Source organism: Podarcis pityusensis, assembly GCF_964106645.2.
Source record: "Podarcis pityusensis genome assembly, chromosome: 14".
In the NCBI taxonomy this organism is placed as follows: Eukaryota; Metazoa; Chordata; class Lepidosauria; order Squamata; family Lacertidae; genus Podarcis; species Podarcis pityusensis.
This window is the reverse complement of record NC_138039.1, coordinates 13,954,726-13,982,691: the sequence shown is the minus strand read 5'-3', so window position 1 is coordinate 13,982,691 and position 27,966 is coordinate 13,954,726. Positions and strand designations below refer to the sequence as shown.

At 45.7% G+C, this 27,966-nt stretch overlaps 2 protein-coding genes across 3 annotated transcripts in view; one reads left to right on the top strand and one right to left on the bottom strand.

Moving 5' to 3' along the window:
* The window catches only part of LOC308462972 (acyl-coenzyme A synthetase ACSM3, mitochondrial-like), a 313,063-nt gene that overhangs the window by 100,187 nt on the left and 184,910 nt on the right, over nucleotides 1-27,966 (top strand). The gene's annotated exons all lie outside the window — the stretch shown is intronic.
* On the bottom strand, nucleotides 4,531-21,989 carry GPR139 (G protein-coupled receptor 139). Of its 2 annotated transcripts, none has more exons than XM_080981220.1 (2): nucleotides 21,547-21,989; nucleotides 4,531-7,033 (listed from the first exon to the last, which is right to left on the bottom strand). In XM_080981220.1, exons 1-2 carry the CDS (start codon nucleotides 21,650-21,652, stop codon nucleotides 6,099-6,101), a joined length of 1,041 nt encoding a protein of 346 aa, XP_080837346.1. In that variant the 5' UTR covers nucleotides 21,653-21,989; the 3' UTR covers nucleotides 4,531-6,098. The 2 variants fall into 2 exon arrangements, with proteins under 2 accessions (XP_080837346.1, XP_080837347.1); XM_080981221.1 differs by lacking the exon at nucleotides 21,547-21,989 and adding an exon at nucleotides 15,522-15,567.

The following is a 27,966-nucleotide window of genomic DNA, read 5'->3' as shown; positions in this document are numbered from 1 at the left end:
TCCTTGCCTTCTGCCCTATCAGTTCCAATGGGCACCAGCCACCACTGCAGCTGCTCTGGATATTTTCTGGGATGTAAACACTGACACACCACTCAAAGGAAATAAATAAACAGCACACAATAGGCAGGCAGCCCCCTGGAGCTGAGGATTTTATTAGAATACAAACAGGTATTGCCAAACACAATATAACCTCTACTTATGAAAATATCAACAATTACAGTTGAAATAGGCAGTAGTAGTAAGTCACCTTAGAAGAACAGTTTGCACCTATTATTTCTGTGTGTTTTTTTCCTTTTTAAATAAAAACTTTGTTCATAATGTTTTGGCTTTTTTATTTTTAAAAATTAAGCACATAGACGGGTAACTTCTTGCCAGGCATGATATAACCAGCAGTCTTTCTTTCCCCTTCCTGTTACAATTGGAGGCGCCAAAATCAATTAAAAATACAGGAAGCTTCCCTCTCTTTGTCTTCCACCAGGGTCTCGATTATATTTTCTTTTGGCCTTGGTTAAATACTCACTGTGTGGATGTTGGAGGCTACAAATAATCCAGCAAGATACTTCTGAGTTATCAACAGACATTGCATTCCATATCAATAAACCAGGGAAATAGAATAAGGTCCTCAGAGGTGAGCCAAGGTGTCATCCGAACAGAGGCTCAAGCAATTGCTTGAGGAGGCTGGAGGTGCTCTCTGGTCCTTCCCAACAAGATTTTGTGCGTAACTTGGTTGGACCAGGATGCAAAATATGAACCTTCTCCCATACACAAGTAAGCAGTGAGCCTACCACTTGTGCCAATGTGTCCTTCAATAAAAACACCACCAGAAGTAATGAGACAGAGCTTCTTCTTCACCCAGGCATAGTCCAGTGGCAGAGGGTCTCTTTTGCAAACTGAAGATGCACGATTCGGTCCCCAGCAGCTCTTGTTATGACAGGTGTGAGGAACCTTTGACCTTCTGGCTGTTGCTGAACTACAACTCCTGTTAGCATCAGCAAGCATGGCCAATGGTCAGGGGTGATGGGAGTTGTAGTTCAGCAACATCTGGAGGGCTGGGAATTCCTCACATCTGTGCTAGAAGATTGTGAGAAGGAACATAAGAAATTGCCTTAAGTCAGGCTCAGACTATTTATCGATTGACAGTAGCGGATGGTGGATTGGGGGGATGGCACTCACTTGACTTCTGGTCCCCTGCATCCCTGCAGTGAGGGGGTGAGGTGGCGCAGTGCAAATGCATCTGTGCAGCCAATTCAGCCCCTCTGCTGGTGCATGTGCCCTGCACTGACCTTGCTGCCACCTTGCCCCTCTCACCCTGTGTTCTGGCACGCAGCAGCAGTGCGGCTAGTCAGAGGTCGAGTGAGAACCCTGTCATCCGCTGCTGTACATCGAGCCCAATATGGATTCCCTCTGACTGCCAGTGGCTCTTGATGGTCTCAGGGAGAATTTTCCTCATCGCCTGCTTCCTGGCCTGATAAAACTCCTCTTCAAAAGCAGAGAAAAAGGAGGCAGATTTGCACAAAGTGTTCATGTTCTAATTTGTATGCAAATTGAGAAACGATGGCTAAATTTTAAACTGAAATGCACAACACTATAGTGGGGAAGACTGTGACCAGGCGATCTGTGCTCTTGCCCAGTCTGTGGTTCAGGTGGTGACTGTTGATGATGGGCGACTCAAAGCCCCTCTTGCTATCCTTCTGTTTTTAAAGAGATTTATACATTGTGCCTGGAGGGATAAATACCCATCATCTATTATGTGACAGTGGCTTTTTGGTGGGTTCTCCTCCCTCCCTCCATTCCTGGTTTTCTTTTTCTCTTCTGCCATCTTTGTTAAAGGTAAAGGTAAAAGGACCCCTGACCATTAGGTCCAGTCGTGACCAACTCTGGGGTTGCGGCGCTCATCTTGCTTTATTGGCCGAGGGAGCCGGCGTACAGCTTCCAGGTCATGTGGTCAGCATGACTAAGCCGCTTCTGGCAAACCAGAGCAGCACATGGAAACGCTGTTTACCTTCCCACCAGAGCGGTACCTATTTACCTACTTGCACTTTGATGTGCTTCCGAACTGCTAGGTTGGCAGGAGCTGGGACCGAACAATGGGAGCTCACCCCGTTGCGGGGATTCGAACCGCCAACCTTCTGATCGGCAAGTCCTAGGCTCTGTGGTTTAACCCACAGCGCCACCCATGTCCCACCTATCTTTGTTAAACCCATCTTTGTTAAACTTGCTATTAATTTTCTTTCCCCCCTCTCTCCTGCCATCTTTGTTAAACTTGCCATTAACTTCCTTTTTAAAGGCCCCTCCTGCTCCCCCTTCTTAGGTCCTTAAACAAGCAAATAAAGATCTTTTTAATAAAAAAATTATGACTATGACTTGGGGCTGTCCAATGAAGCTGAATGCTGGAAGTTCTCTGTGGAATTTTGCTCCCAGAAGATGTAGTGATGGTCAGCAACGTGGATGGAGGATAAAGCTATTGGTTGCTATGTTCTAACTACACTGCCAGCTGCTGTGAGCTGCAGGTGGGCTGTTGCGCTTCTTCTCTACTTGCAGGGTTCCTGCATTCATCTGGTTGGCCACTGTGAGAACAGGATGCTGGACTAGGTGGGCCATTGGCTTGATCCATCAGGGATCTTCTTATGTTCTTCTTGGAGATACCAGAGATTGAACCTAGGACCTTCTGTGTACAAAGGAGAGTCTCTTCCACTGAACTGTCATAGTAGGCCCCAGAAAGGCCCTGAGAGAGAGATACAGGCCATTAAAGCTGACAAACACTGTGGTAGCTCAGTGCTCAGTTATGGGTGGTGTTGCTAAAGGAGACTTAATGGCTTCCACAAGCCCCTCCTCTTCCGCCCCTTGTTTGGACAAATCCAAGCCTCCTAAAAAGGGGAGACATTGCGAAAGCTGAGAGGGCTGGTAGGGCATGCAATGGAAGCACCAAGGGCAGACCTTTATTCTCGTCTTTTAAAAATAGTAAAAGTATATGGCAATTGATTTCCACCTAGAAGGTTTAAAAAGTCATTTTTTTAATAATAGGAAAAGAAATCTAAACATTCAGTTGCTTTTTTTTTTTTTTGCTAACGTAGCAGAGTTAAATGCAGACTATAAATAGTTTAAATAGTTTAAACCTCCCACTCCCCAGTTATCAGATGCATTTTTTTTAAAAAAAGGATATATTGCACTTTGATGTATACAATCATGTTAACTCCTTCATCCGCCTTCCATTAAGCAAAGTCCAAATGAATGATAAAACAGAGGTGTTACACTCCTCCAACCTTAAGAACTGTTTGAAGGTAAACTTTGGTTCATTTCCACTTGCAAAGTGAAAAATGTAGAGAACTGGGAAGTTAAGGATAGGAAGTGGTAGGGGGAGAAAACCAATACTTCGTATAAAATTCAAGCTGATATTCTTGTGCATTCTTTTTACTGATCTTTATTTTGACAATTAACATTACTTTCTGAGTTTTACTGCAACCAATGTTTTAATATATGAATTGCACAGTATCCAAATCGGGGGAAGGGGAACCCCCAGTGACAGCAATCTCCTCCTTCTCCTACCCACAACCTGCAAGTTGTGGTGCAAACTCACATCTACACAAAAGATCTTTGATAGTTAAGGAGGGTAAGTTTGGTTGTCAGCACTGAACCGAGGCTAAAACCTGGCTTGCAGGTGCCCTAGAATGGGGATAGTCAATGTGGCGCCCACCAAATACTGCTGTACTACCACTTCCATCGTTCCTTATCATTGCCATGCTGGCTGCAGCTGATGGGAGTTCTGGTTCAACAACATCTGAAGGGCACCCCCTTGCCATGGGGAATGGTGGTGAGTCAAGTGACAACCCTGTGGCTAAGAAGCCATAGTAGCATTAAAATAGGATGGCCCACCTTGCCCAGGGGGTCCCAAAATCATGGGCTAGACCTGATCATAGCTGTGACTTCCATATAGGGTCAAGGCCCTTAGGGATATAGAATCTCAGTATCCACATACAACACGGGTGAGTCACTCTCCTTTGGTCTCATATGAAGATATCAGGCAACCGCCCTGATTCTACACTTTGACCTCATGTGCAAATTTTCATGGTTCTCTCCTGGAAATGGGCCCTTCATGTAATTACAAGCTACAGTTTACCTGCATTTGTTTTCATGCCACAAATCTATACACCCCGCTTGTGTAATGATCTCCCCAGAGAGGTTTGCTTGGAGCCTTCATTACATATCTTTAGGCGCCAGGCAAAAACATTCCTCTTTGACCAGGCCTTTGGCTAATTAAACAGTTGCTGACCTTTTAAACTGTTTGTGTGTGTTTGTTATTGTTTATATTTGTTATTATGTGAATGCATTGTTGTGTTTTTAGATTGAAAACCGCCCTAAGATCTTCAGATGAAGGGCAGTATTGAATAATAATTATAATATTTTTTTATTATTTATACCCCGCCCATCTAGCTGGGCTTCCCCAGCCACTCTGGGCGGCTTCCAACAAAACATTAAAATACAATAATTCATCATATATTAAAAGCTTCCCTAAATTCAGTTAATTAATAATAATAATAATAATAATAATAATAATAATAAACCTTTGCAAAAAGGTTGCAAATACATCCTTTCTTTATAGCTGCCGGTTGGCAATGTGGACTCTGCATATCACACAGCCCCCAGCAATGCACTTCCACAACTCTTTGTCATGGGATTTATATTCCTGTTCCTGAAAGCAACAGACGGAAGAACTGGGCTAGCAATGAACAAGGTGATTGAGACATGTGAGGAAACAATGCAGTCCAGTGTGCGGAGGTCTGCTGAAATCCCACACCTACGACGGTGCTTAGCACACCAGGAGTTACATTCCCCGTACTATACGGCCAGAGTTAACTGACCAACGCAGTTATTCAGCAGCAAGCCGTGAAGTACACTTTCCCCTCAACCGTTTCCCAAATGTCTCAGAAACTCTGGTGTCATTTGTCATATGCTTTTGAAGCTGGGCTTCTGAAGGACTTGCTTATTTAAAAATGTTCTAACCATACTGCCGAAAGAATGTGATTCTTTCTTGGTCACTGTTACGCTATGAGGTCTCTTGGATGTTACTTCTGAACCCCTTTTAGCGGGAGGGAGAGGTAACTTTGAAAGATGAATGATTTAATTCTGGAGCTCATAAAAAACCAAAAAGCACCCCATTCTCCATACATTCATGGTGTTGTTGTTGTTTTTTCAAATGTGTACAAATAACCATTAGGAGCCCACTCAAGAAAGTCTTGCTGTCTTCCCGGGCTTCTGTGAGATTTATTGTCTCCATATAGATCACAAAATAATTCCGTATCGCTCAGGGAACAAAGCACCTAGTGAGCTTCAATATGGAATTTTCAAAAAAGGTTCTTTAAAAAAAAAGATGCTCAAATATGTTATTTTTGTTCTCTGCTCAAGAAATCCCTTCCTTGCTCTTGGTACAATGTGCTCAACCATTCCATGAAACACAGCACTCGTAGAGAAAAGGGTAAGTTACAGCTCTCATGTTGCCTTGTGGGCCACAGGATGGCTTCTTCCAGTTCTGTGTCATTCCTCCAGAGAACCTAAAGAGACACACTGAGCCACCATACAAATCAATACTTTGCAGATGGATGGCTTCTTGTCTTCAACATTGGAATAATCCATGTGGTAGGACTCCATGACAATTTGTAAACAAAAAAACAACCAAGCGAGGGCAGATAATGTAAATAACCCCATCAAATATATATTTATATATGTATATATAGAGAGAGAAAACGTTCAGTACAGGTGTATGCTTGGTTAGAACATAAGTTCATTCAGTTACACTTCGCAGTGGCTTATTATCACCAACAATGTTCCATGGCATCAGTGCTCGGACATCTAACTGCCACTTCTGAAAGCCTCTTTTTTCAAGGCCCCGTAGGAGATGTAGCCTGCTTCGCTGCCTCTTTCTGTCTCCCCGATATCAAAGGCTCCTGTTAACAGTTCTAGCCAACTCTCCTGACTCTGGGAGAGAAATTAAATCCAACAGCCACTCTTAGCAGTGACCATTGCTCCTCCGGCAGTCGCAGCCCATTGACGTAACCTCTTGAAAAGAACTTTCCTCTGCTGGGAAACCTTTTGGGTGACGATCATGGTGATATCTTTATAGGCTTTCCATTCTTATCGTATTGGTAAACCAGCATTTTGATACAGTGGGAGTTGGCTGGAGATATCCAGGGACTGCTAGTTATGGAAAAGTTATGGTTTGTGTAGAATTGGACAGGTTGCTTCTGGCACTTAAAGAAAGCCTTGAGCGTTGTGGCTGCCATTGTGCGGAAGCGCTTGCTGATGAAACAGTACAGGAAAAAATTGATGGCCGTGTTCAGGAGCGCCAGCATGTTGGCAACATCTGAGACAATGTGGACTGACCAGCTGTTGTGTATTGGCGAGACGTATAGGTGATAGAGAATCATGATAATCCTTGGAGCCCAAAGGATGGCGAAAATGGAGGTGATGGTAAACAAGATGGCGGTGGTTTTCCCAGTGGAATAGCCTCTCAGGCGGAAATTGCACTTCTGGCGAAGCTTGCACACGATGATGGAATTTAAGATGAAGAAGATGGAACAGGGCACCAAGTAGACAGTGAAGCAATGGATCCAGATGAGGATGTGATGGACCAGTGTGCTTGTGTAGTCTTCTTTCCAAATATTGGGCCACCAGTAGTAAGGGATGCTGGTCAGAAAGCAAATGATATAAACGCTGACAATGACTTTCCGAGTGCGGGCTGGGTAGGAAACCGTGTGATATTTGAGAGGGTGGCAGACAGCAATGTAGCGGTCAATGGTCAGCGGCACAGTAATCCAAATGGACGTGTGGATGGATGAAAATTCCAAGACCTCGATGATTTTGTCCAGGACCTCTGGCATTTGCTTTTTCAAGATGAAGTCTTCCAATAAAAAGTCAACAAAGACAATGAAGAAGAGCACCAGCAAGTCAGCGGCTGCCAGAGCCAAAAGGTAATTGTAGGAGGACTTCTGCCTGCGTGCCACCAGCTGGGACAAAATGATGACGGTCAAAATGTTAGCTGAAGGGAGGGAGAGAGATAGGAGAGTTTTGTTAGCTTTACAGGAGAAATGGAGGCTGCTCCAATGGAACTGGTGGGGCCCTGCCCCCCCCAGTCTGCCCTCAGCCCCCACCTGCCTGCCCGTGAGCTCTTTTCCAAGCAGAGGTTGACGTCTCTAATTTCAGGGATGGGGTCTGATGTAAAGAGATTTGGAATAAAACATGGACGCACATGTCTACGAATCAAAATCAGAGGTGAGGAAACGGGTGCCCTCCAGCTGTTGCTGAACTACAATCTCCATCATCTTTGATCACTGCCCATGCTGGCAGGGCTGATGGGAGTTGTAGTCCAACAACAACGGGAGGGCCACAGATTTCCTGATCTCAGTGTTGGAAGATGAGGAGATGTGTTTCATGGATCCAGGACACGGTCCTTCAGAACACGCTCTTTAATTGGGCCCTGATTTAATTCCATCCTCCCCGCAAAACGTGCTGGCTCAGCCTCATGCAAGTCTCTACCCACCCACACTTGCCGAAGCCCATTTAATTAGTGCATGAACAAAAGCGCAGAGGTTTGGTTTACCAACAGCGCATGCTGCCAAGTATTGACATTTTTATATGTGTACAGCACTTAGTACTTCTGCGGAGCTAAATGCGCCACATTTAATGTTAAACTCCAGATCGTGCTGATTGGCCTTGAAAAGGCAATCAAGAATAATTAGGAGGATTCCTCTAAATAAGAAGCAAGGGAAATGATGGAAGCAACAGAAATGATGTCCTTATATGCACCTTCTAGTGAAAGCTTGAATGCATATTATTTGCCACTTATGGCCTGACATTTACCGCTCTTCCTCTTAGATTTCTAAATGCCGCTTTAAGCTTCATTTCCCAGAAAAATATTCCATGATATATTTTGGATAGTTGTTTCTCCATCAGTCTGTATGTCTCTATGCATTTGGATGCCTCTTGAGATGTTCCCAAGATGGAGCTTGCTTTCTGCTGCTCCAGAGGGTAGGAGCTGAACCAATGGAGTCAATTTACAAGAAAGGAGATTTCAATTAAACATTAGTAAGAACTTTCTGATGGCAATAGCTGTTCAACGGTGGAACAGACTCCCTCAGAAGGTGGCGGACCTTCCTTCATTGGTGGTTTATGAACAGAGGTTGGGTGACCCTCTGTCCAGGATGCTTTAGCTGTGATTCCTTCACTGTAAGGGGTTGGACTACATGACCCTTGGTGTCTCTTACAACTCTCCAATTCTACAATTCCATCATTAAGCTTCTTGCTCACTGTGATTTTCTGTTACATCAGAAGCAGTTCCTACTCAGCTTTGAAAATGGGTTTTTGGTGCTTGAATGGATTGTGAGATACAGTGGTACCTCGGGTTACAGACACTTCAGGTTACGTGTTTTTGGGTTGCACACCGCACCAAACCCGGAAGTACCAGAACAGGTTACTTCCGGGTTTTGGTCTCGCGCATGTGCAGAACCGCTAAATCACGCTTTGCGTATGTGCAGAAGTGCCGAATCGTGATCCGTGTGCGCGCAGACACGGTGCTGTGGGTTGAGAATGCTGCGGGTTGCGAACGTGCCTCCCGCACGGATCACGTTCGCAACCCGAGCGTCCACTGTAATTTGCCAATAAAAAGCTGCATGTCTTGGTAGTTGAGCACCATCGCTTTGCTAAAGGAAATCCTTTCGATTGCTGCTCATAATCCGTCTCTCAACACTCAAGCTAACACATTTTTGCTATTAGATCTGCTTCGTCTAATAGCTACCACCGGGCAGAAATGCAGCTGCCTGTTTCTTAACAGAGATGGGGAGATGAGATTCTATGCACCTTTGGGTGCAAACTGAACCAAATTTCCTTCCCATCCCAACTTCCAAGGGGGCTCAGGCAGGCCTCATCCCTGGACTGATTTTTGTAGACTGATTTTAAGTGGAATGAATTTATTTGTTGCATTAATAGCTCACCTTTTTCTGCAAACCCAAGGTGGTACACATGCTTCCCCCCATTCCTCATTTAATCTCCCACAACATCCCAGTGAGGTAGGATAGGCTGAGAGGCAGTGACTGGATCAAGGTCACCCAGTGAACATCATGGCCAAGTTGGGATTTGAACCCTGGTCTCCCAGGTCCCAGCCTGCCACTCTAACCACTACACCACACTGCCGAAATTGTGTTTTTTTTCATGACTGTGCTTGGTGAATTGTGGTGTTGTATGTGTGTGTTGGTTATTGTTAAGGTTGGTGTTAAGTTTGAAACTGCTTTTTTGTTTCATTAAAGTGTGTTACATTTGCCACTTGGTGAGAAAAGTCTTCTGAAAAGCTAGATAAACATCTATAAAACAAATAGATAAAACAAATAAGCCCAGAGACTTGTCATTAAGATAGGGGAGAGATAAGGCTCGCTAGAATCCAGGGCATAACCTTCTTGCACTAACTCTTCTGCATTAGGTCTGGAGATCCATTTTAGCTCAATCTAGGTCCACAGACACTATAAAAGAAAACATTTTTTTAAATTAAAAAAATACAGTCACAATATATTCATTTTTAGATGTGTCTTATTGGTGATTCTGATATAGCTGGCTTTGTAGTTTGCCACGGGTTTCTTTGCCTATTGAAGAAGCCAACAAAAAGCAAGCAAATAAATCAGTATATAGAACCACAAAGTTAATATACCAACTCTGTGCTCTGCATACTACTGGATCTCCTGCCTCTGCCAAACCTGACCGTGGACTGCTCTGACCTTGCCTCTCGCCTGACACTTGTTGCAAACTCCACTAACTTGGACCATGACCCTGACCTGCAGGAGACAATTTTGGGATAGGTGTGCAAGTAGTCTAACCTGGGGCAAAGGTGCCTCTTACGTTCCATCAAAGAAAGTTGTGTGAACCCTAATTGTCTAACCTGGAACAAGGCAGCCTCTTATATTTCTGTCTATGAATTTAGTGAGTTCCCTAGGCAAAGATGGCTGTTTATCCTGTTGTCCCAAGAAGTCAGTGATCTTTTGCGATCCCTTTTGAGGCATCAATCCTCACCAAGCAAAGGAAACCCATGTTTTCAGAATGGGTGCCGCCTGCCAGAGGCAAATGTCAGTGTGACTCTCTTGAAATACCATGAATTTCAGGTATGAGCTATTGCCTGGTCTTGTTCTCCTCACTCTGCAATAGAGTGTGTGATGCATGCCCTGTAAGGATGAACACAAGCAGACTGCTGGCAGATAGCTGGCAGTTTCCTCCACTCATCAAAAGGAATAGAGAGCACTCCTTAGTTGCATTTTTGTTCTGCAAATGGAAATGATGCACCTTTCTCCCCCCAATCATGTGCAGATAGGAAGTGGCAAGTCTGAGATGCACAAGAGCTGTCTGCTTCCTATTGTCTGAGTGAAGAAGAAGAGCGCCTGGAGACCGTTGGTATTTTGCAAGAGGAATTCAAGTGCATACTGGAAAGTTAGGTCTGTGCAATTAAAGTGGGTCAAACCAGTCTTGCCACCCTAGCACAACAAATCCCCTTTGAGAAGCAAGCAAATGGACCTTTTTGCGTTTAGGGAAATGCATTGAGAAGTGTGGGGTGAAAGATGTATATATGCCCCACAAACAAATCAGAATGTATTTTCAATAAAGGATATAGTCTACAGAGGGCATCACAGTTTAAGGAGGATGTTGACAAGCTAGAACGTCTGCAGAGGAGGGCGAATGAGATGATCAAGGGTCTGGAAACCAAGCCTTATGATGAATGGTTGAAGGAGCTGGGTATGTTTAGCCTGGAAAAGAGGAGAACTGGGAGGAGATATGATAGCTATCTTCAACTATCTAAAAGGTTGTCACATGGAAGATAGAGCAAGTTTGTTTTCTGTTGCTCTGGAGGGTAGGAACTGGACCAATCACTCCAAAGGACAAGAAAGGAGATTCCAACTAAATGTTAGGAAGAGCTTTCTGGTGGTAATAGCTGTTCAACAGTAGTTGGATGCAGCAATGTGTCAGTTTTGGTTTCTCATTTTCCCAACGAATCCATGTATTTAGACAGACCATCAGGGCAGCTAACTATCTGAAGTTAATTGCTAGGGCTTCATGCAGGATTGCTTTCACAGAACAAAGCCCTAGTGTTATGCCCTCTGCCTTTCTTGATGGCTGCTATAAGAAATTACTCTGCGTTCTGCAAAACAGCAATAGAGGAGTGTATTACCCAGTGTTCTTTTTCTAAAGCTCGCCATGAAGAAAAAAAATCTATCTGAGTGTAGCCACAATAAGAATTGTGTTACACCAAGTGAGTTCATATGGGTTTTTTTTTGTTTTGTTTTTGTTTTGTTTGCTGTAAGACACGTAAAACCATGTTACTTTGTGTGTTTCTCTGTTTATGTTGGCAGTCAGGAAATTAAGAGCCAGATTTGTGGTTCAATTCTGTACGGTTGTTATTGTTGTTATGCCTTATAGCTAAACAATTAAAATTACTACTACAACATTTTTCCAATATTAAATCCAGCTCTTCCACATCAGTTTGCATTTTTTTCTTTAAAAAAGCAAGCCCCCCATGAAAGTTCATCAGCATTTAAAGCAAATGTTTCTCCTCACATACACAATTTTTGTATGTCATTTTGCCTAATTGATACATACTTTTGCAAAGCAATCTTCCCTAATATATTGCATTTTTAAAGTGAATATAAGCATATATATGCATGCTTAACCCAAGCACATGCAATTTTTGACAGCTCAGTGAGAGATTTGCATTGCAAAATCCCAAGAAGTGTGAATTCTGGAGGACTGGGGTGTTTCGAGTTTCCATATTGCCGGAGCAAGTTAGGAAGGTTCACCTTTAAAGGTGAACTGAACTGAATTTCTCCTCTGCCCTCACCTCCCTGGAAGCTTTGTGCAAGCAAATCAGGATGAGTGTTCAATAAGCAGGCCATCTAGAGCTGTGATACTCAGGGTGCTGGCCTGCAGACCAGTGCTGGTCCACAGGCCACTGGGTGCTAGTCTGCAGCGACTCCACCACAGTCCAGCTTGAGCATCTCATACAAAGGGGGGGGGGGGGAGAATTGCCCAGCCCTTTTGTTGTTAATTGATGTGCTTGCCATGCGGATATATAAGAGTGCCCGAGGCAAGGGAAGGAAAAAGTTGGCTGCCAAACAACTGACTCATCCAACCTGTCCTCCATCCCTGATCCAAGTCCCGAGGTCATCTTTCCTTTCCCAAGTTGGGCCACAATCCATCACTGTTTGCAGCAAAACCTTGCGCCAAACAATGCCTTTTACAACATTGTGTGTGTGTGTGTGTGTGTATGTGTGCAATCTTTGTAGGTTCTGTTAATCAGATAGGCCTGCAACAGGGCAAAAAATAATAATAATAATAAAAAAATCAGCTATGCTGCTAACCATTCCTTCTGTTTCCAATGCCCAGGCACGGAAGCTAAGGTCACGAAAGCACAAGAGGCAGGGATGAACTGATTTGAGGGAACCTCAGTTTTTGCAGACATGCAATTTTATTCCAAGGAGAGAAATGCTTAAAGTAGGAAAATTCTAAAATGACCCAGTGAAGACCATTGAAATTCGCAGAGACAGCAAGCCCTGTGTCTCCATATTTGCTACTGCACTCATATCCTACTTGTGAGCTTTCCATAGACACTATGAGAACACAATGCTGGACCTTTGGCCTGATCCATTAGGCTCTTCTAATGTTCTTACCTAGTCCAGGGATGGGAAACCTGTGGCCCTCCAGCAACCAACATGGCCAGTGGCCAGATTATGTAAACTGTAGACAAAGGATGTCTGGCAGGCCAAAGGATCGAGATCAACTACCTGCTCAATGCAGGGATGTTGGAACAACAGCATCCCAGAAGCTGCCCCATCTCTCCTTAAATACCTCCAGCAAAGAAGAGCCCACCACCTCCTTAGGCAATCCATACCACTGATGAACAGTTAGGAACCTCCTACTAATGTTTAGCCAAAATCTTCTCCTTGCAGCCCCCACCTATTGGCTCTAATCCTGCACTCTGAGCAACACAGAGGTGCACAGAGAAGAAGTCTGCTTCCTCCATGTGACAGCCTTTCAGATATTTGAAGGCACCTGGTGTGTCTCCCCTTAAGCCTTCTCTTCTCCAGGTTCAACAAACCCATCTCATTTGAACGATCCTCATGGGGATTACTTCCCATGAGCACATTTTGTCCATCCATGTGCTGATACCATGCAGCGCGAGGAATCCAGACATGCCTGTTGGACATAAGACTTCTTCGAGGTTGTTGTTACTGTGCAAAATGGCTGTACTTCCAACATCATGTGCTGCGCTCATTTCAGCAGCTGGCGATCACTGCTCTGACCTTGGCTTAGCGAAACAATCAGCGGGTGCTTCCTTGCAGAAACTCAAAGCTCGAGACCACAGGCTACTTCCAAGTTGTGCCCAACGTGCTGCTGTTTCCCTGCTGCCTGAAATTAAACAGCATCTGCCACCACAGCTCTTCCACCCCCTGGAAATTGTATTTTAAAACAGTGGCAGCTTCGCAGACACTCTTGCCAGACTCATGGTATTGACCAGGGCTAAGTGTCTTTAATGCACACTCCTTCCTGCCACTTGCTACTTTTTTAACCTCCCTCCGAGCCATTTTTATGGATCTTTTACCCTTGCAACAAAAATAGACACTATCTCACTTTAACCACATAAGCCGTCATTTGTCCCTCTTTCTGAGCCTCAGAGCATTATCATTTGGCACAATTTTCACAAGCCCTGGTTGATGTGAAGGAATAATAAATTGCTTTTCAATATCTGTCAGTCCTGAAACCTAAGGCGTCTGCTCTTCACTGACAGGCAGAAATTCATCGGGTAAAGCTTTCCCCATCACTGATCTCCATTCTGGCTGCCACATAGAGAAAGCAGACAGAGAGAAACATTATCATTCTCTCTCTTTCATCTCCTATATACTGGCGGTGAACTCATTATCCAAGTGCCTATATACCACCACATTCACACCATACATTTAAAGGATGATGGCACCACTTTAAACAGTCATGGATTCCTCTAAGGAATTCTGGGAGCTGTAGTTTGTTTAAAACATAGGAAGAGCCCTGGTGGATCTGGCTAATGGCCCATTCAGTCCAGCATCCTGTTCTCACAGGAGACAACCACAAGCAAGACCTGAGCACTAGAACTCTCTTCTTTCTTGCGGTTTTTAGCAACTGGCATTCAGAAGCATTACTCCCTCCGATGAACCTAGTCATCATAGCCATTGTCCTCCGTATATTTGTCTAATCTCTCTATACAGTGGTACCTCGGGTTACATACGCTTCAGGTTACATAGGCTTCAGGTTACAGACTCCACTAACCCAGAAATAATGCTTCAGGTTAAGAACTTTGCTTCAGGATAAGAACAGAAATCGTGCTCCGGTAGCGCAGCGGCAGCAGGAGGCCCCATTAGCTAAAGCGGTGCTTCAGGTTAAGAACAGTTTCAGGTTAAGTACGGACCTCCGGAACGAATTAAGTACTTAACCTGAGGTACCACTGTATTTGTCTTACTTGGAGATGCTAGGGATTGAGTTTGGAGCTTTTGGCATGCATGTGAGATGTTCTACCACTGAGCTACTGCCCCTTTCATACAGTGAGACAACCTCCAAATGCACATTGAAATCTACACCCGAGATTTCCAGCTGCCTAATTTAGGGGGGGTGGAGAGTGGCTTTGGTTATTGCTGTGTGTGACTGGAAGCCAGAAACCTTTCGCCGATGCAGATCACCCAGCAATTTACTAGCCGGACCAGATCTACCATCTGCCCACCCCTGCCTTAGATAAATGTCCTGTTCCCCAGCACATCTGCACAAACCCTCCCTGCCAATAACTCAGCGGCTCAAGCCGTCCTTGTCTTATTGCAAGCCTGAAATGAAATCCTCACATTTCTTCCATGCTCAGCATACTGTACATGTACAGCCGTGGAGGCTAGCAATGGAAACCCTGTCCTCAGATGACATTCCCGAATTGAGGCTGCGGAAGTGCATGCGGCGAAGGCGTTGTCATGCGTGGGATCATTGTGGTCTCTTTTGATCACTTCGTTAGCCGTGCCCTCGCTCCTAATGGAATGAATTCAGCCTCTGCAGAAATACAGGCCACCAATGTTGTCCAAGGAGAGGGAGCATGTGTGTTTGTGTGTACATGTGTATCACACAGAGAGATACTTGCACACCCCTTCTGACTCTAGCCCATGAGAGCTTAAGCCATAATAAAGCCGCTGTTCCTTCGGAATAACTACCTATCCGATATTTGCAGTGGTAAGAAACCAAGGGGGAATTCTTCAGCCATTTCCCCCAAGCCTTACTAGAGTGGTAGGCCTGTAGCTCAGTGCTAGGGTGTCTGCCTTGCATTCTGAAGGTCGCAGGTTTAATCCCTGGCATCTCCAGCTAGGGCTGGGAATGTATTTTGCCTGAAACCCTGCTGATCAGGGTAGAGCTGCAGTGCAGACTGGTCCATTGGGGAAAACAGGGAACTGCCCCACAAACCCCAGCCAGCTCTTACTTGTCTGCCTTCTCACCTGCAACCATTCCAGCGGGTGGTTGTGGCTGTCAACTTCCTCCTCCTTAGTCCTTAGTTTTGCTGCTGCAGAATTCAGCAGAGAGAAGGATGGGGATAACACTAGAATTTGCTGGCTCAATCTATCATTGGCTCTGGCTCCCCCTCCTGTTTGCGCTCCCTGCCTTTCGCCCTGCCAGCCCCAGTGGGCACCAGCCACCACTGCCATGCTAGATGGACACAATGGCCAGCCTCAATATAAGGCAGTTTCCTATGTTCCTTGTCACCCAGCTCTTTTCAGGAAGATACAGATGGTGTGTCTGATTGCTTTCTATTAACTTCCTGCACTCAGCTTCTTAAGGTGGACTCGATCAATTCTGTCAACAGCTACCCTGGCTCCTGTGTGAGAGGAGACCCAAGAAGCAGACCTAACCCTCCCCTTTTGTAGGAGGTTCCCCTTCCCTGCCCCCTCAGATACTGAGGAAAAAAGATGCTCGATTATAGCCAGAGCGAATCTGCTAGGTGGACATATCCATTCTGCTTTCCTCTCCCCCTCTAGGAACATTTCATCTGAATTCTTGGCATACAATTCCAGATGGGAAAGGAGGGAGGTGGAGAGAGAGAGAGAGGAAGGCAGGGAAGGAGGGAGAGAGAGGGAGAGGGGGCATACTTAATATTTCAGTGTATATACGCAGAGTAACAACGGCATGATTAACTACTCAGCAATGCAGAATTTGCAATGCCGGCTTCCAAAATGAGCAATTGCAGCTTAAGAGCCAATAAAGTATTGTTTGCAACAGCAGCGCTTCCACTCTGAGCGAAGGATTTGTAAGTCAGTAAGCAGAGCCGTCATCCTTGCATTTCAATGATATGCTATTAGGCAAGGGCGAGCATCTCCTATATATCTTTATCTATTAATCATTGACAAATAAAGATGATGCAAACGACACGGTGCTTCCAAAGCCTTGCTTGCCCAGCCAGATCAATATGCAGCAGATTTTCTTTCTATAATGAATGGTGTTTTAAAAACACATCATTTAGCCACTCTGGAAGGTTTGGCTGCGCTTGACATAATGAAATCCTCTCCAGATCCACAAAACAGGCAGAGAACAAGAGGTCACCTTGATGATCTTGAAAACCCACTAGCAGTGCAGCTAGCTAATTGTAAACTCTGGATTTAATGGTCCTGTAAGTGTGTTGGGGGGGGGAGGCACTTTAGAGAGTGTATATCATTTCTGAGAGGGAGTTGTTAATTAAGCCTCCTCAAAATCTTCAGGACTTGGTCTAGCTGCTAAGGTTGGCTGTCTAGTCTGCTTCAGTTGCAGCGGAAGCAGCTGTCAGTGTGCCTGTGCTCTGGTGTTTGTCTACTGGCTGATGTGGTCCATTGCTGGGAATCTCCCCCCAACCCCCCCCCCTCAGTTAACAATGCCCCTCCTGTTGGTTCCTTTGCAAAGTTCCCTCAAGGTCACCTCCCTTCCACTGGGTATCTCTAGACCAGTTTAACGTTTAGGGACCAATTTCTTAATTTCTTACCATATATTTGCATGGTGGTCATGCTCCTGTTGTGACTCACCTTGGATCAGGTCCTGACCCAACCTTACTAGTGGAACCTGCAACAAAATGTTGCAGCTTGGAGTGCTCCTGGCCATTGCTCGAGCCAGGCAGCCATGCTCCCTCCCACAATACTTCCTTTCCTGCCCATTTTTTTTTTACCTGCACCCCAAATAGTCAGCATTCTGTGGTCACCAGGGAAGGGTGTAGCTCAGTGGTGGAGCATCTGCTTGGCATGAAGAAGGTCTTAGGTTCAGTCCCCAGCTCCTCCATGGAGGGCTGGGAGTCTCTGCTGCTGAAACCCTGCCAGTTAGTGTAGCCTGTAGTTAGCTAGATGAAACTGTCTTCTGACTCAATATAAGGCGGTCAGTTGGGAATGGGTGAATCTGTCTGTTCTGGTTTCTCTCAGTACCTCATTTCCCCAATCTTAACATCATCATCACCATCATCATCATCATTTCGCCACCCTTCACTCTAAGGTCCCAGGGTGGGTTACAACATCGAAACACAACATTAAAAATAGTTTAAAACAACTTAAAGGTAAAGGTAAAGGGACCCCTGATCATTAGGTCCAGTCATGGACAACTCTGGGGTTGCGGTGTTCATCTCGCTTTATTGGCTGAGGGAGCCGGCGTACAGCTTCCGGGTCATGTGGCCAGCATGACTAAGCTGCTTCTGGCGAATCAGAGCAGCGCATGGAAACGCCATTTCAACAGTACCTATTTATCTACTTGCACTTTGACGTGCTTTCGAATTGCTAGGTTGGCAGGAGCAGGGACCGAGCAACAGGAGCTCACCCCGTCACGGGGATTTGAACCGCCGACCTTCTGATCAGCAAGCTCTAGGCTCTGTGGTTTAGACATCAGAAATATTAGCTGAGTTCCACATCATTCTCTGAATTCCCTCGGGGGTGGGAGAAAGTCCTTGTGAAAATTATCAGCATTTCAGTATGGATTTTTGCCTAATACATGCATTTTTACATGTTATTTTCATGACGATGTTGAAAGTTGGATACTTTATCTCAGTGGATGCATTTTGGTACACATTACTTGGCAGGAGAACTGCGCTGCAAAATATGGAGAAGAACGGGTTTCTAAGGATGACTGCGTTTAGGTTCTTTCACTGTTTCAGAAAGTGCGAGTTTGGGAGGTTAGCCTTTAAATAAGCTCTTTCCTATCCTACCTCCCCTGGGGGCTGCAAACCCTGGGGGAGGCAGAAGAAAGGAACACCGGGCCAGGAAGCACGTACCCCATCATATCCTCTTGGCACGAGAGGATTCTGTCAGTCTTTGTATTTGCTCTCATGTTCAAGCTGCAAACCGCTTTGGGTGCTTTGGCCAGAAGGCAGTATGTCAATCCAATAACAAACAAACAAACGAACAAACAAACAAACAAACAAACAAACAAACAAACAAACTTCTTCCCCATTCCCCACTTAACAGACCCAACTCAAAAGGATCCAGCGGTTGTCTGGTGTGCGTACTCTAAAGTAGGAACCTCATAATCCTGCTACAATCCCAGAAAGCTTTCAAAAGGTTGGGTCCAAAATATCTGAAAGGCCATTTCCATCCCTTCTGATCTTCTCAGGTGTTAAGAGGGGGTCTCTTTTGGTAGTTCTGCCACCCTCAGTATTGTAGGGAAGCGTGGTCTGGGATAGGACTTTTTTTTCTGTGGCAGCTCCTATACTGTGGAACTCCCTCCTCATGGAGATGTGTTGAGAAAGCATTGTACAGCTTTCCCAACACACACCTCCTTAGCTTAGCCTCTGAGAGTCGACGAGTTTTGTTCTGTGGGATCCCGTTTCTTTTGTCAAATTCATACCACCCTGTTCCATTTGGAAAACTTTTGCCTCCTCCATCATCATAATGGTTTTATCTGTTTCTATAACTGCGTATTGCTTCATTGTTGTACGCCGCTCTGGGATTTTATGGCGAAGAGTGGTTAAGAAGTCTTACTAAAAAGCAAAAGCAAAATCCAGAACAACCCATTTAGGCTGCAATCCTATATCTGCTTACCTGAGAGTAAGCCTCATTGAACTCAATTGGCCTGCACATAGAATCATAGAATCATAGTCGGATCATCTGGTCTAACTTCCTGAAATGCAGGACTCTTTTGCCCAATATGGGGCTCGAACCCACAAACCTTAGATTATGAGATCCATGCTCAACCGACTGAGCTATCATGTATAGGATTGTGTTGTTAATGTTACTTAATTGAACTGGAGGACAGGGCTGGGAGGGAAAGTATGATGTGCATAGAAAAAGAAAAGGGCACCCCCCCCCCATATGGGAAGCTCTTTCACGGCAGGTATGCAGTGATTTTAAGGAATCACTATTTTTTTCTTTCAAAAGGAAGACATTCTGCATTTTGCAACCCCCATGAAATGTCAGGAAGTTTACTGGTCAAGTTATAACTCTGAAGCTGGTTTATGCAGGTTAACTGTCTGAATTTTAGCTTCTGTGGCTGTTGAATTGCACTTTTTACCAGCATTGTGGTTTTGTTTTGTTTTTTAAAAGCAGACCACCAGATCTTATTAAAATGATCTGGTTATAAAATCCACAGGGGTGGCAAATGGATGATGTGATTTTTCTGAAGCTCTAATCCTATTTTGTCCAAAATCTGAGTGGAGAGGCAGACAGAGTAGTGGGTAAAGGGCTGGACTTGCCCTGCAGAGGCTTGCAAGTGGAATTCTATCCATATCTGACTGAAAAGTAAAGCCCATTGAGTTGAATAGGACTTACCTCCCAGGAAAGTGTGTAGATAGGATTGCAGCCTTGGGCTCTAATCTCCCCTCTGCAACAAAACACACTGAGTGACCTTGGGCTGGCCACTCTTCCCTTTTAACCTACCTCACAGGGTTGTTGTGTGAACGAAAAGGGGGGAGGTTATCAATGCCATCCCGTGCTCCCTGGGTGAAGTGCAGGATAAAAAATGTAGCAAAGGAGCTTGCTGAGTGATGTGGGTGAAATGTTTTGCCAGTTCTCCATAGCGGCTCATTTTTCACACTGACCACCTCTATCCTAACAAGGCTAATTCTCTCTAGAGCATTAATCCACTTGGTTTACTTAAGAAATGAAAACCTCTAAGTGCAATTGGCCAGGGAGGAAGCTGGGTGTGGTTATTCAGTAGAGAGGAAGTTCTTCTGCCAAAACTTAAAAGCACCCTGTATATATATATTTTCCTTCTCGCTGTTTATTATTAATTTTATTTATTAAATTTATATACTGCCCTTAATTCGAGGGTCACAGGGCAGTTTGCAGTATAATAAGCCATTTCACTACAATTTCACACATACAAGACCTTAACCCTGGGATTCTAAGGCTTCAAAGCCCCTGCGGTTGTGGCTGAGAGAAGACTTTGCTCTCTAAAGAATTAGCTTAATGGTTCACAAGTAATGAGGCTCACCTGCAAAGGTTGTCTTGGAGGTCTGCATTTCTAATTTTCACAGGTATTATGAGCAATATTATTGTTCTCTCCCCCTTACCCCATATTTCCCTTGCATCTGCCAAGCATTTTTTTAAAAAACCCCAACAACTGTCAAGCCACTTCTCTGGCAGACGGAGTTGATGCATTTGAACCGTGAGCCAGAAAAGTGTTCTCTCAAAGCAGTCATTGCTGTGTCAGCACCACGGACAGCTCATTTGTTGGGAGGCAAAAACAGCATGCCAGGAAACCTGTAAGCATGCACAGGCTGTAATTGTGGGCGAGATCTGCCCCCATTGATTTATGCGAATCACCCTGTATAAAAGTGTGCTGCAAGCCACTTTAGTCTTGTCGGGACATGGTTTGGAAGGCATTGGATGGGGAGTTCTTAACAAAAGAAGGACTAGACAAATTCACGGAGGTAATGAGCCTATCAATGGCTATAAAGTCATGACGGTGGCTAAACAAAACCTCCAGATTCAGGGGAAGTCTATCACTGGACACCAGTTGCTGGGGGATTAACAGCAAGAAAGGGCTGCTTCTTTGATGCCCTGCTTCCCAGACGCATCTGGTTGGCCACTGTTCAAAGCAGGAGGCTGGACCAGATTGGCTTTTGATCGGAGGCAGGGTACTTACCAATAAGACTTGCTAAACCCCAACTTTGCAGAGTTAACACACCTCATCTGCCCCTGACTCCCCAGTGGGGATTTATTGAGGGGTCTCCCCAAGTCTCAGCCCCGGCACCTATACTTGAACCCCAGCAGGGTCCTTCTTCATGGAAACCAACCACTGTGTCCTCTGCACAGGGACTGTGACCCCCCTCCCCCCAAAAAAACCTTTTTTCAGACCACCTCCCTGCCCCTGCCCCACACATCCTTAAAGAGTCACAATAGTTGTGGGGTTGGGTAGGGGAAAGCCATTGGTCACGGAGGAACTTAAAGCCAGGCGCCAAGTTTTGAAGGGCTGCCATCGAATCGCTCCCTCTCTAGAGTGGTCCAGGTAGCGTCCTGGGGCTTGGACCAGCGTCCCCGCTCCCCGCTCTCTTCTCTTCTCCCCCATCAAGTGACGCCTTACCTGGTAGCCCCAGGCAAAGAAGCAAGCTGTAGTAGACGACAGGTATGTATCCTAAGCCACAGCCGTGCAGAGAGCCATTGTGCATGTGGATGTAGTCTTGCTCCATTGGACGTGCACCTCCCGGGTCCCCTCGCAGCGCTCAGGAAGGATGGAGGGCAGAATCAGCCTCCCAGACCCAACGCTCTGCATCCCAGCATCAGCCGCGGGAGAGAGCCGGCAGCAGCACCTGTCGCGGGGAAGACGCTCGGCAGTCTCTCCGCCAGTCGCTGGAGGAGGGAGCAGCAGTAGCGACGGCAGCACATGGTCTTCCTAGCCGGTGTAAGGGGAGGGTAGAAGAGGAGGAGGAGGAGGAGAAGGAGGAGGGATCTTCTTTTTTGCTGCAGCTGCCTGTCGCGCAAAGGGTTAAGGCGCTTATCATTAGTTTCCCCAGGCAGCGCAATGCTGGCTGGCGCTGCCCACCTTCGAATTACAGACAGATAAACACACACCCCACACACAGAGTCTTCCCGGTCTGTCCTCGGGGTCCTAAGGACCACCCATTCCAGGCAGTCTCTTTGGATGGGTGGAAGCGTTGGTGCTTCTCATCTCCGCCATGGAATCATGGAATTGGACTTCCCACCCCAAAAGGCCACCTAGTTCAACTCCCCTGCAATGCAGGGAACCACAACTGACAGATGACCATCCAACTTCTGCTTAAAAAGCTCCAATGAAGGAGACTTCACAGCCTTCCACTACTAAGAGCAACTGCCCCCTGATCTACCTACCTTCCTTCTTTCCTTCCTTGATAACCCCCTCAGCTACTGTTTCTAGAAGGAAGGAAGCAGTAGTCAGATCTAGCAAATCAAAAAGGGTCTTCAATTAGCATGTTTTGTTGTTGTTGAAGGGATTCCCACAAGGGAATGAGGCAAGGTGCCAATCGAGCACTACTGGCAATGCACCCACAGCAGGCTGGCGTCTAGGCCGCCCCTCCCCTCCTTCTCATCTTCCTTGTAAGTGGCAGCAAGGCACCCACCAGGAAGCTAAGGCTGTGGCTCTCCATCCCCAGCTGAGGCACTTCTGTCCTGGAGAGTAGCTGCCAGTCAGTGTAGGCAGTATTGAGCTAGACAAGTGTAAGGTAGCTTCTCACGTTCCACACTGTCTCCTTTGTGGTCTTTGCTATCGTTTTACAAATGAATGGGGTCTAGGCTTATACCAAGCCAGATTATTTGTTCACCTAACCCAGTTGCCTCTGCACTGACTGGCAGCAGCTGCCCAAGATCTAAGGCACATAATGGGGACACAAGGAGCTGAATCTGCAACCTGGCATTCTACCCTGATCTGTGAACTAGTCCTATCAAATACGTTGGGAGGAGAAGAGTCCATGTATGGCAATAAACTGAACACGTGATCAAAGCAGAGAGGTCATTTTTCAAAAGGGAAAGGAAAACTTTTAACTTACTGTGCTCCCTGTGAGTTATGGGCATCTTCCCTAACTCTTGGGAGGAAATTTCTCGTTCCATCTCAGCCGAGTGGAGTTGCTCATATTTCAACAGTGAAATTTGCTGGAGCCGAAGAGCAGGGAGAATTAAGGACCCGTTCCCCTTTTCATTTTTTTTTTTAGGGGGGGCGACCCACTGGGATGTTGCCAGATTAATCGCCTCATCCTCAGCCCGCTTTGAATCATAACCTTGAAAGGCGGTAAATCCTTAAACAGGCCTTCTGCTTGTGTACTTTTGGAATCATCAATGTTGTGGCCAGCAGTGGCTCATTAAACAAGTTTTTTGTTTAGTTTTTTTGGGGGTGGAATTTCTCCCTTTGGTGGCGATGATGATGATACAACAACAACAACAACAACAACAACAACAACAACAACAACATGCTGCCCATCTGAATGGGTTGCCTCAGCCACTCTGGATGCCTCCCAACAAAATATTGAAAACACAGTAAAACATTAACCATTAAAAACTTCCTTGAACAGCAGCAGCGGGAGGGGAAAGTTTGTACATGGTGACATCAGGACCTGCCTGCTACATTGCTGACTTTCACATAGGAACCCTCCTTTAAAAAAAACAGGTGCTGTATCTCCTTGAAATGTCCTAGTTTGGCCTTAAGGTTCTGGAACAGACCTGATGCTGGAAGTGGTGAGGGGGTGTGGTAAAGGAAGGTTGTATGTCCTTAGATCTGACTTTCCCATGTGCTTGCGGTAGAGTTGCGCAACGTCTATGCTTGGGTGATCCATCACGGTCAATCTCAAGGGTGGGGAATCCCAGGCATGGAGGCCAAATGCGACTCTGGAGAGTTTCTCTCTCACCCATCCTTGGACCAGTGGCATGTGGTCAGTGGACCGGGGGGCTAGGCTAGTCCTCTAAATGTTCTCAGTAAATTAGAGTATTAAAGTATTAAATCCTGGCGCCTCCTTCCCAAAGCCCAGGAAGCTTCTACCCAGCTTAGGGAGGGAGGCACGATGCTCTGACAGTGTCCAAGAGCCCCCCCTTCCCAAAGCCCGCCCAGCTTTGGGAAGGAGGCAGGAGGGCTTCAGCATCCTGTCAGAGGCCTGGCACCTCCTTCCCAAAGCCCAGGAAGCTTCTGCTTGGCTTAGGGAGGCGCGATGCCCACGTTTGACACGCACACAATGTCACCCTCCCAATCGCCCTCACAAGCTGGCGCCTCTGGACCCAACTGTTCCCCTATGAAATATTTCACCACAAGGCCTTCCTCAGGCCACACCCTTCCCAGTCCTTCTTCACACTGTTCCTGGGTATTATTATTATTTGTACCCCGCCCATCTGGCTGAGTCTCCCCAGCCACTCTGGGTGGCTTCCAACAAAGATTAAAAATACATTAAAATGTCACACATTTAAAACTTCCCTGAACAGGGCTGCCTTCAGATGTCTTCTGAATGTCAGGTAGTTGTTTAGTTCTTTGACATCTGATGGGAGGGCGTTCCACAGGGCGGGCGCCACTCCTGAGAAGGCCCTCTGCCTGGTTCCCTGTAGCTTTGCTTCTTGCAGTGAGGGAACCGCCAGAAGACCCTTGGAGTTGGACCTCAGTGTCTGGGCTGAACGATGGGGGTGGAGACGCTCCTTCAGGTAAACTGGGCCAAGGCCATTTAGGGCTTTAAAGGTCAACACCAACACTTTGACTTGTGCTCGGAAACGTACTGGGAGCCAATGTAGGTCTTTCAAGACTGGTGTTATGTGTGTGTAGGAACCGCCCATTTATACTGCGCAGAGGTAAGAGTTACCTCCATGGCTCTGCCCACTTTTGCCCCTGTCTCCACCCATCCCTGGCATCCCCCCCAAAAAAATGTTTTCCACAAGGTAATGTCAGAGGTGGATTTATTGGGTTGTGCTGGGTGTGGAGGGCAGGGGATGCCATAAATATGACTTAGAATGGAGTGTGAGAGGCAAGTGGTGCTGAATTCTGGCATTGCACAGGGGGCAGCTGAAATTTGAGGCCTCGACGCCCACCACTGGCAATGTGGCCCCTGGACTGAGAAAAAGCTTTCCCCCTTCCTGATCTAGCATTCCCTTGGTTTCTTCTAAAAGTGGCTTGCAGCAACTCTTGGGTAGACTCTTGCACGCTCCCTGTGAATCACTAAATCCAGAGGGCAACCTGGTCAAAAGGCTGTCTCGTTTTTGTCACACTGGTGTGAGCCATTTAAACATCCCTGCTCTCAAAAGATTGCGAGGTGAAGTCAAGGAACCCACAGAGAGCGGCATGTCTCATTTAGCCACTGAAAAGAGAAGAGGTGGTTCCTGTCCGGATAATAGATCAGAAGGATACAACAAAGCATGACTCACTGTTCTAATACAAACGAGCTTTATCAACAAAAGAATTGCACATTAATTTCTCGGGCCTGGAAAGCCTATCACCAGAGGCTACAGCAGCCTAAGAAACAACCTGCACATTCAGAAAGACCAAGTGCTACATCCTTCCTTTGCAGTGCTGCAAAGATATGGGCAGTGGTACCCACTGGGGCTGGAGGGGCAGAAGATGGAGAGGCCAACTGGAGGCAGAGGCAGAGCCAATGGCAGCCACTGTTCACTGATTCCAGTTTTGTCCCCATCCTTCTCTTTCAAGTGGAGGGACTGAGGTTGGTGGGTCAGTGCCCCAGTTGCCCTAATGGACTAGCCTCCCTTGCTTCCTGAGTCTATGCCAATATGCAGGTGTCAAAAATATAGCCAATTTTGAAAGCTGCGGGAGCAAATTCTGGCATCAACCCCCCACTCAAGCAGCTGATGCAAGGATTTTGAACCAGGCATTTGTAGCTTTGAATTGTCTTCTTGCGTTTTTAAAAATCCTGATCTTAAATATTATTAGCTGTCTTGGAGATCCTGAATAGAAAAGCAGCATATAAGAGCGGCAGATCAAGCAGCTTTTAAAAGCAAAGGCACAATGCAGGTTGTTTTTGCCCAATCAGTTGGCAACCTGAATCTCAGCACCAAACTAAAATTACCCCTTCTTTGTCTCTTCCCGCAACAGGTAACTACATCTCTAACAGTGGCTCAGTAGTGGATTTTCCTTTGCATGCAAAGGTTCCAGTTCTCAGTATGTCTAAATGAGGATGGGAAAGATCTGCCAGCCAGTGCAGGTCACAGGGTAGCCAATATGCTGCCCTTGAAATGATGCTGCAATACAGCTCCCATCAGTCTTAGCCAGCCTGGACAACAACGGTCAGGGGTGATGGGAGATGACTTCTGGAGGGCACAATGTTCCAGACTGTGTCCAGTCCTTGGCATCTTTGGAATGGAAGAGACTCCTGTCTTGGAATCCTGGGAAGCTGCTGTCAGTCAGTGTAGACAATACTGAAGTCGGTGGACCAATAATCTGACTCAGCATAAGACACCTTCCTGTGGTCCTAACACCATTACTGAGTGAATGATTGTTAAAACACAAAAATTAACGCTACTTGGATAGCTGCTGCCAGCCAGAGCAGGCGGTACTGAACTGGGTGGACCAATGGTCTGACTCAGTCTAAGGCAGCTTCCTACATTCTCTGCTTGTGAACAGAGAAAACCCCTTCTCCACGATCTCCCTCCTTTCTCCACTGTAATTTCCCTCCTTGGGCTGTCACTGTAATTCCTCCTGGTTGGCACACACCCTCTGTAGAAGGGAACAGGAAGGCTCTGTTTGTGGAGGTTTTGTCTGTGCCCATTGACTTTAATAACATTAATTCAATTTACAGCTGCTGGAAAGCCTGCTCCAAACTTTCAACTTTGTGACATGTATTAAAACATGGAAGGACTGCATGTTGGTTCCAGATTTTTATTTTATTTTATTTTATAATAAAAAAACCCCAGCATATTAGTTAGAATTCATTCCATTTATTCAGTTTATATCCCACACTCCCTCCCAAAGGAAACATTTTTTTCTGAGAGTGGTTTTTAAGCACCCCCCCCCCTTTGGGCCTATTTTCTTTCTTAAAATGAAATAATACAATTATCTACTTATTTATTTAATTTATGAATTGCTTCCTAGGAAGCACCTCGAAGCAATTTCACAATACCATAAAAACACACATAAAAAACCCCTGCAATACTCGTATGATAGGGTTTGGAAGGTTGTGCTTGTAGACAAGCTAACACAGGGGTCAGCAAACTTTTTCAGCAGGGGGCTGGTCCACTGTCCCTCAGACCTTGTGGGGGGGCAGACTATATGGGGGGGGGAATAAACGAATTCCTATGCCCCACAAATAATCCAGAGATGCATTTTACATAAAAGCACACATTCTACTCATGTAAAAACATGAGGCAGGCCCCACAAATAACCCAGAGATGCATTTTAAATAAAAGGGCACATTCTACTCATGTAAAAACACGCTGATTCCCGGACCGTCCATGGGCCAGATTTAGAAGGTGATTGGACCAGATCCGGCCCCTGGGCCTTAGTTTGCCTACTAACACAACATTGCAGAGCAGTCAGAGGTGAAATTACCAGATATAAATTCTATGATTACTGCTCTTTCATTAATTATTCTTATTTATTAAATTTGTATACCACCAGAAGAACATAGACCATCTTCTGTTCAGTTTATTTTTTGGGAGAGGAATTTTATCCTGAACTTTATCTCGATAGCCCCGGATTATCTTTATTTAGATATCATGCCACTGACTCTCTCCAAAGTTTAGAGATGATTTGTGTTCATATCACAAGTCTGCTGTTGCCATTGATCCTGTGTGACTGGCATTTATACACATATTTTTTCCAAAGTGTGTGATGAGGACGAATGGTTCACTTATGCATTTTATTTTTTGATATGATCTTTGGAATGTTTTATATCAGTTTGTTTGCTTTAAGGTTTCATATGGGGGGGGGAGCCCTCTCTCTTCTTTGCCGATTCATACACAAGGTGATGCTGGTGGTGGGGGCGGCAATGATGTAATCTGCTCACAGCAAGGCTATGTGCTCCCGCAGTGTGAAGCTTTCCCTTCCGGAGGT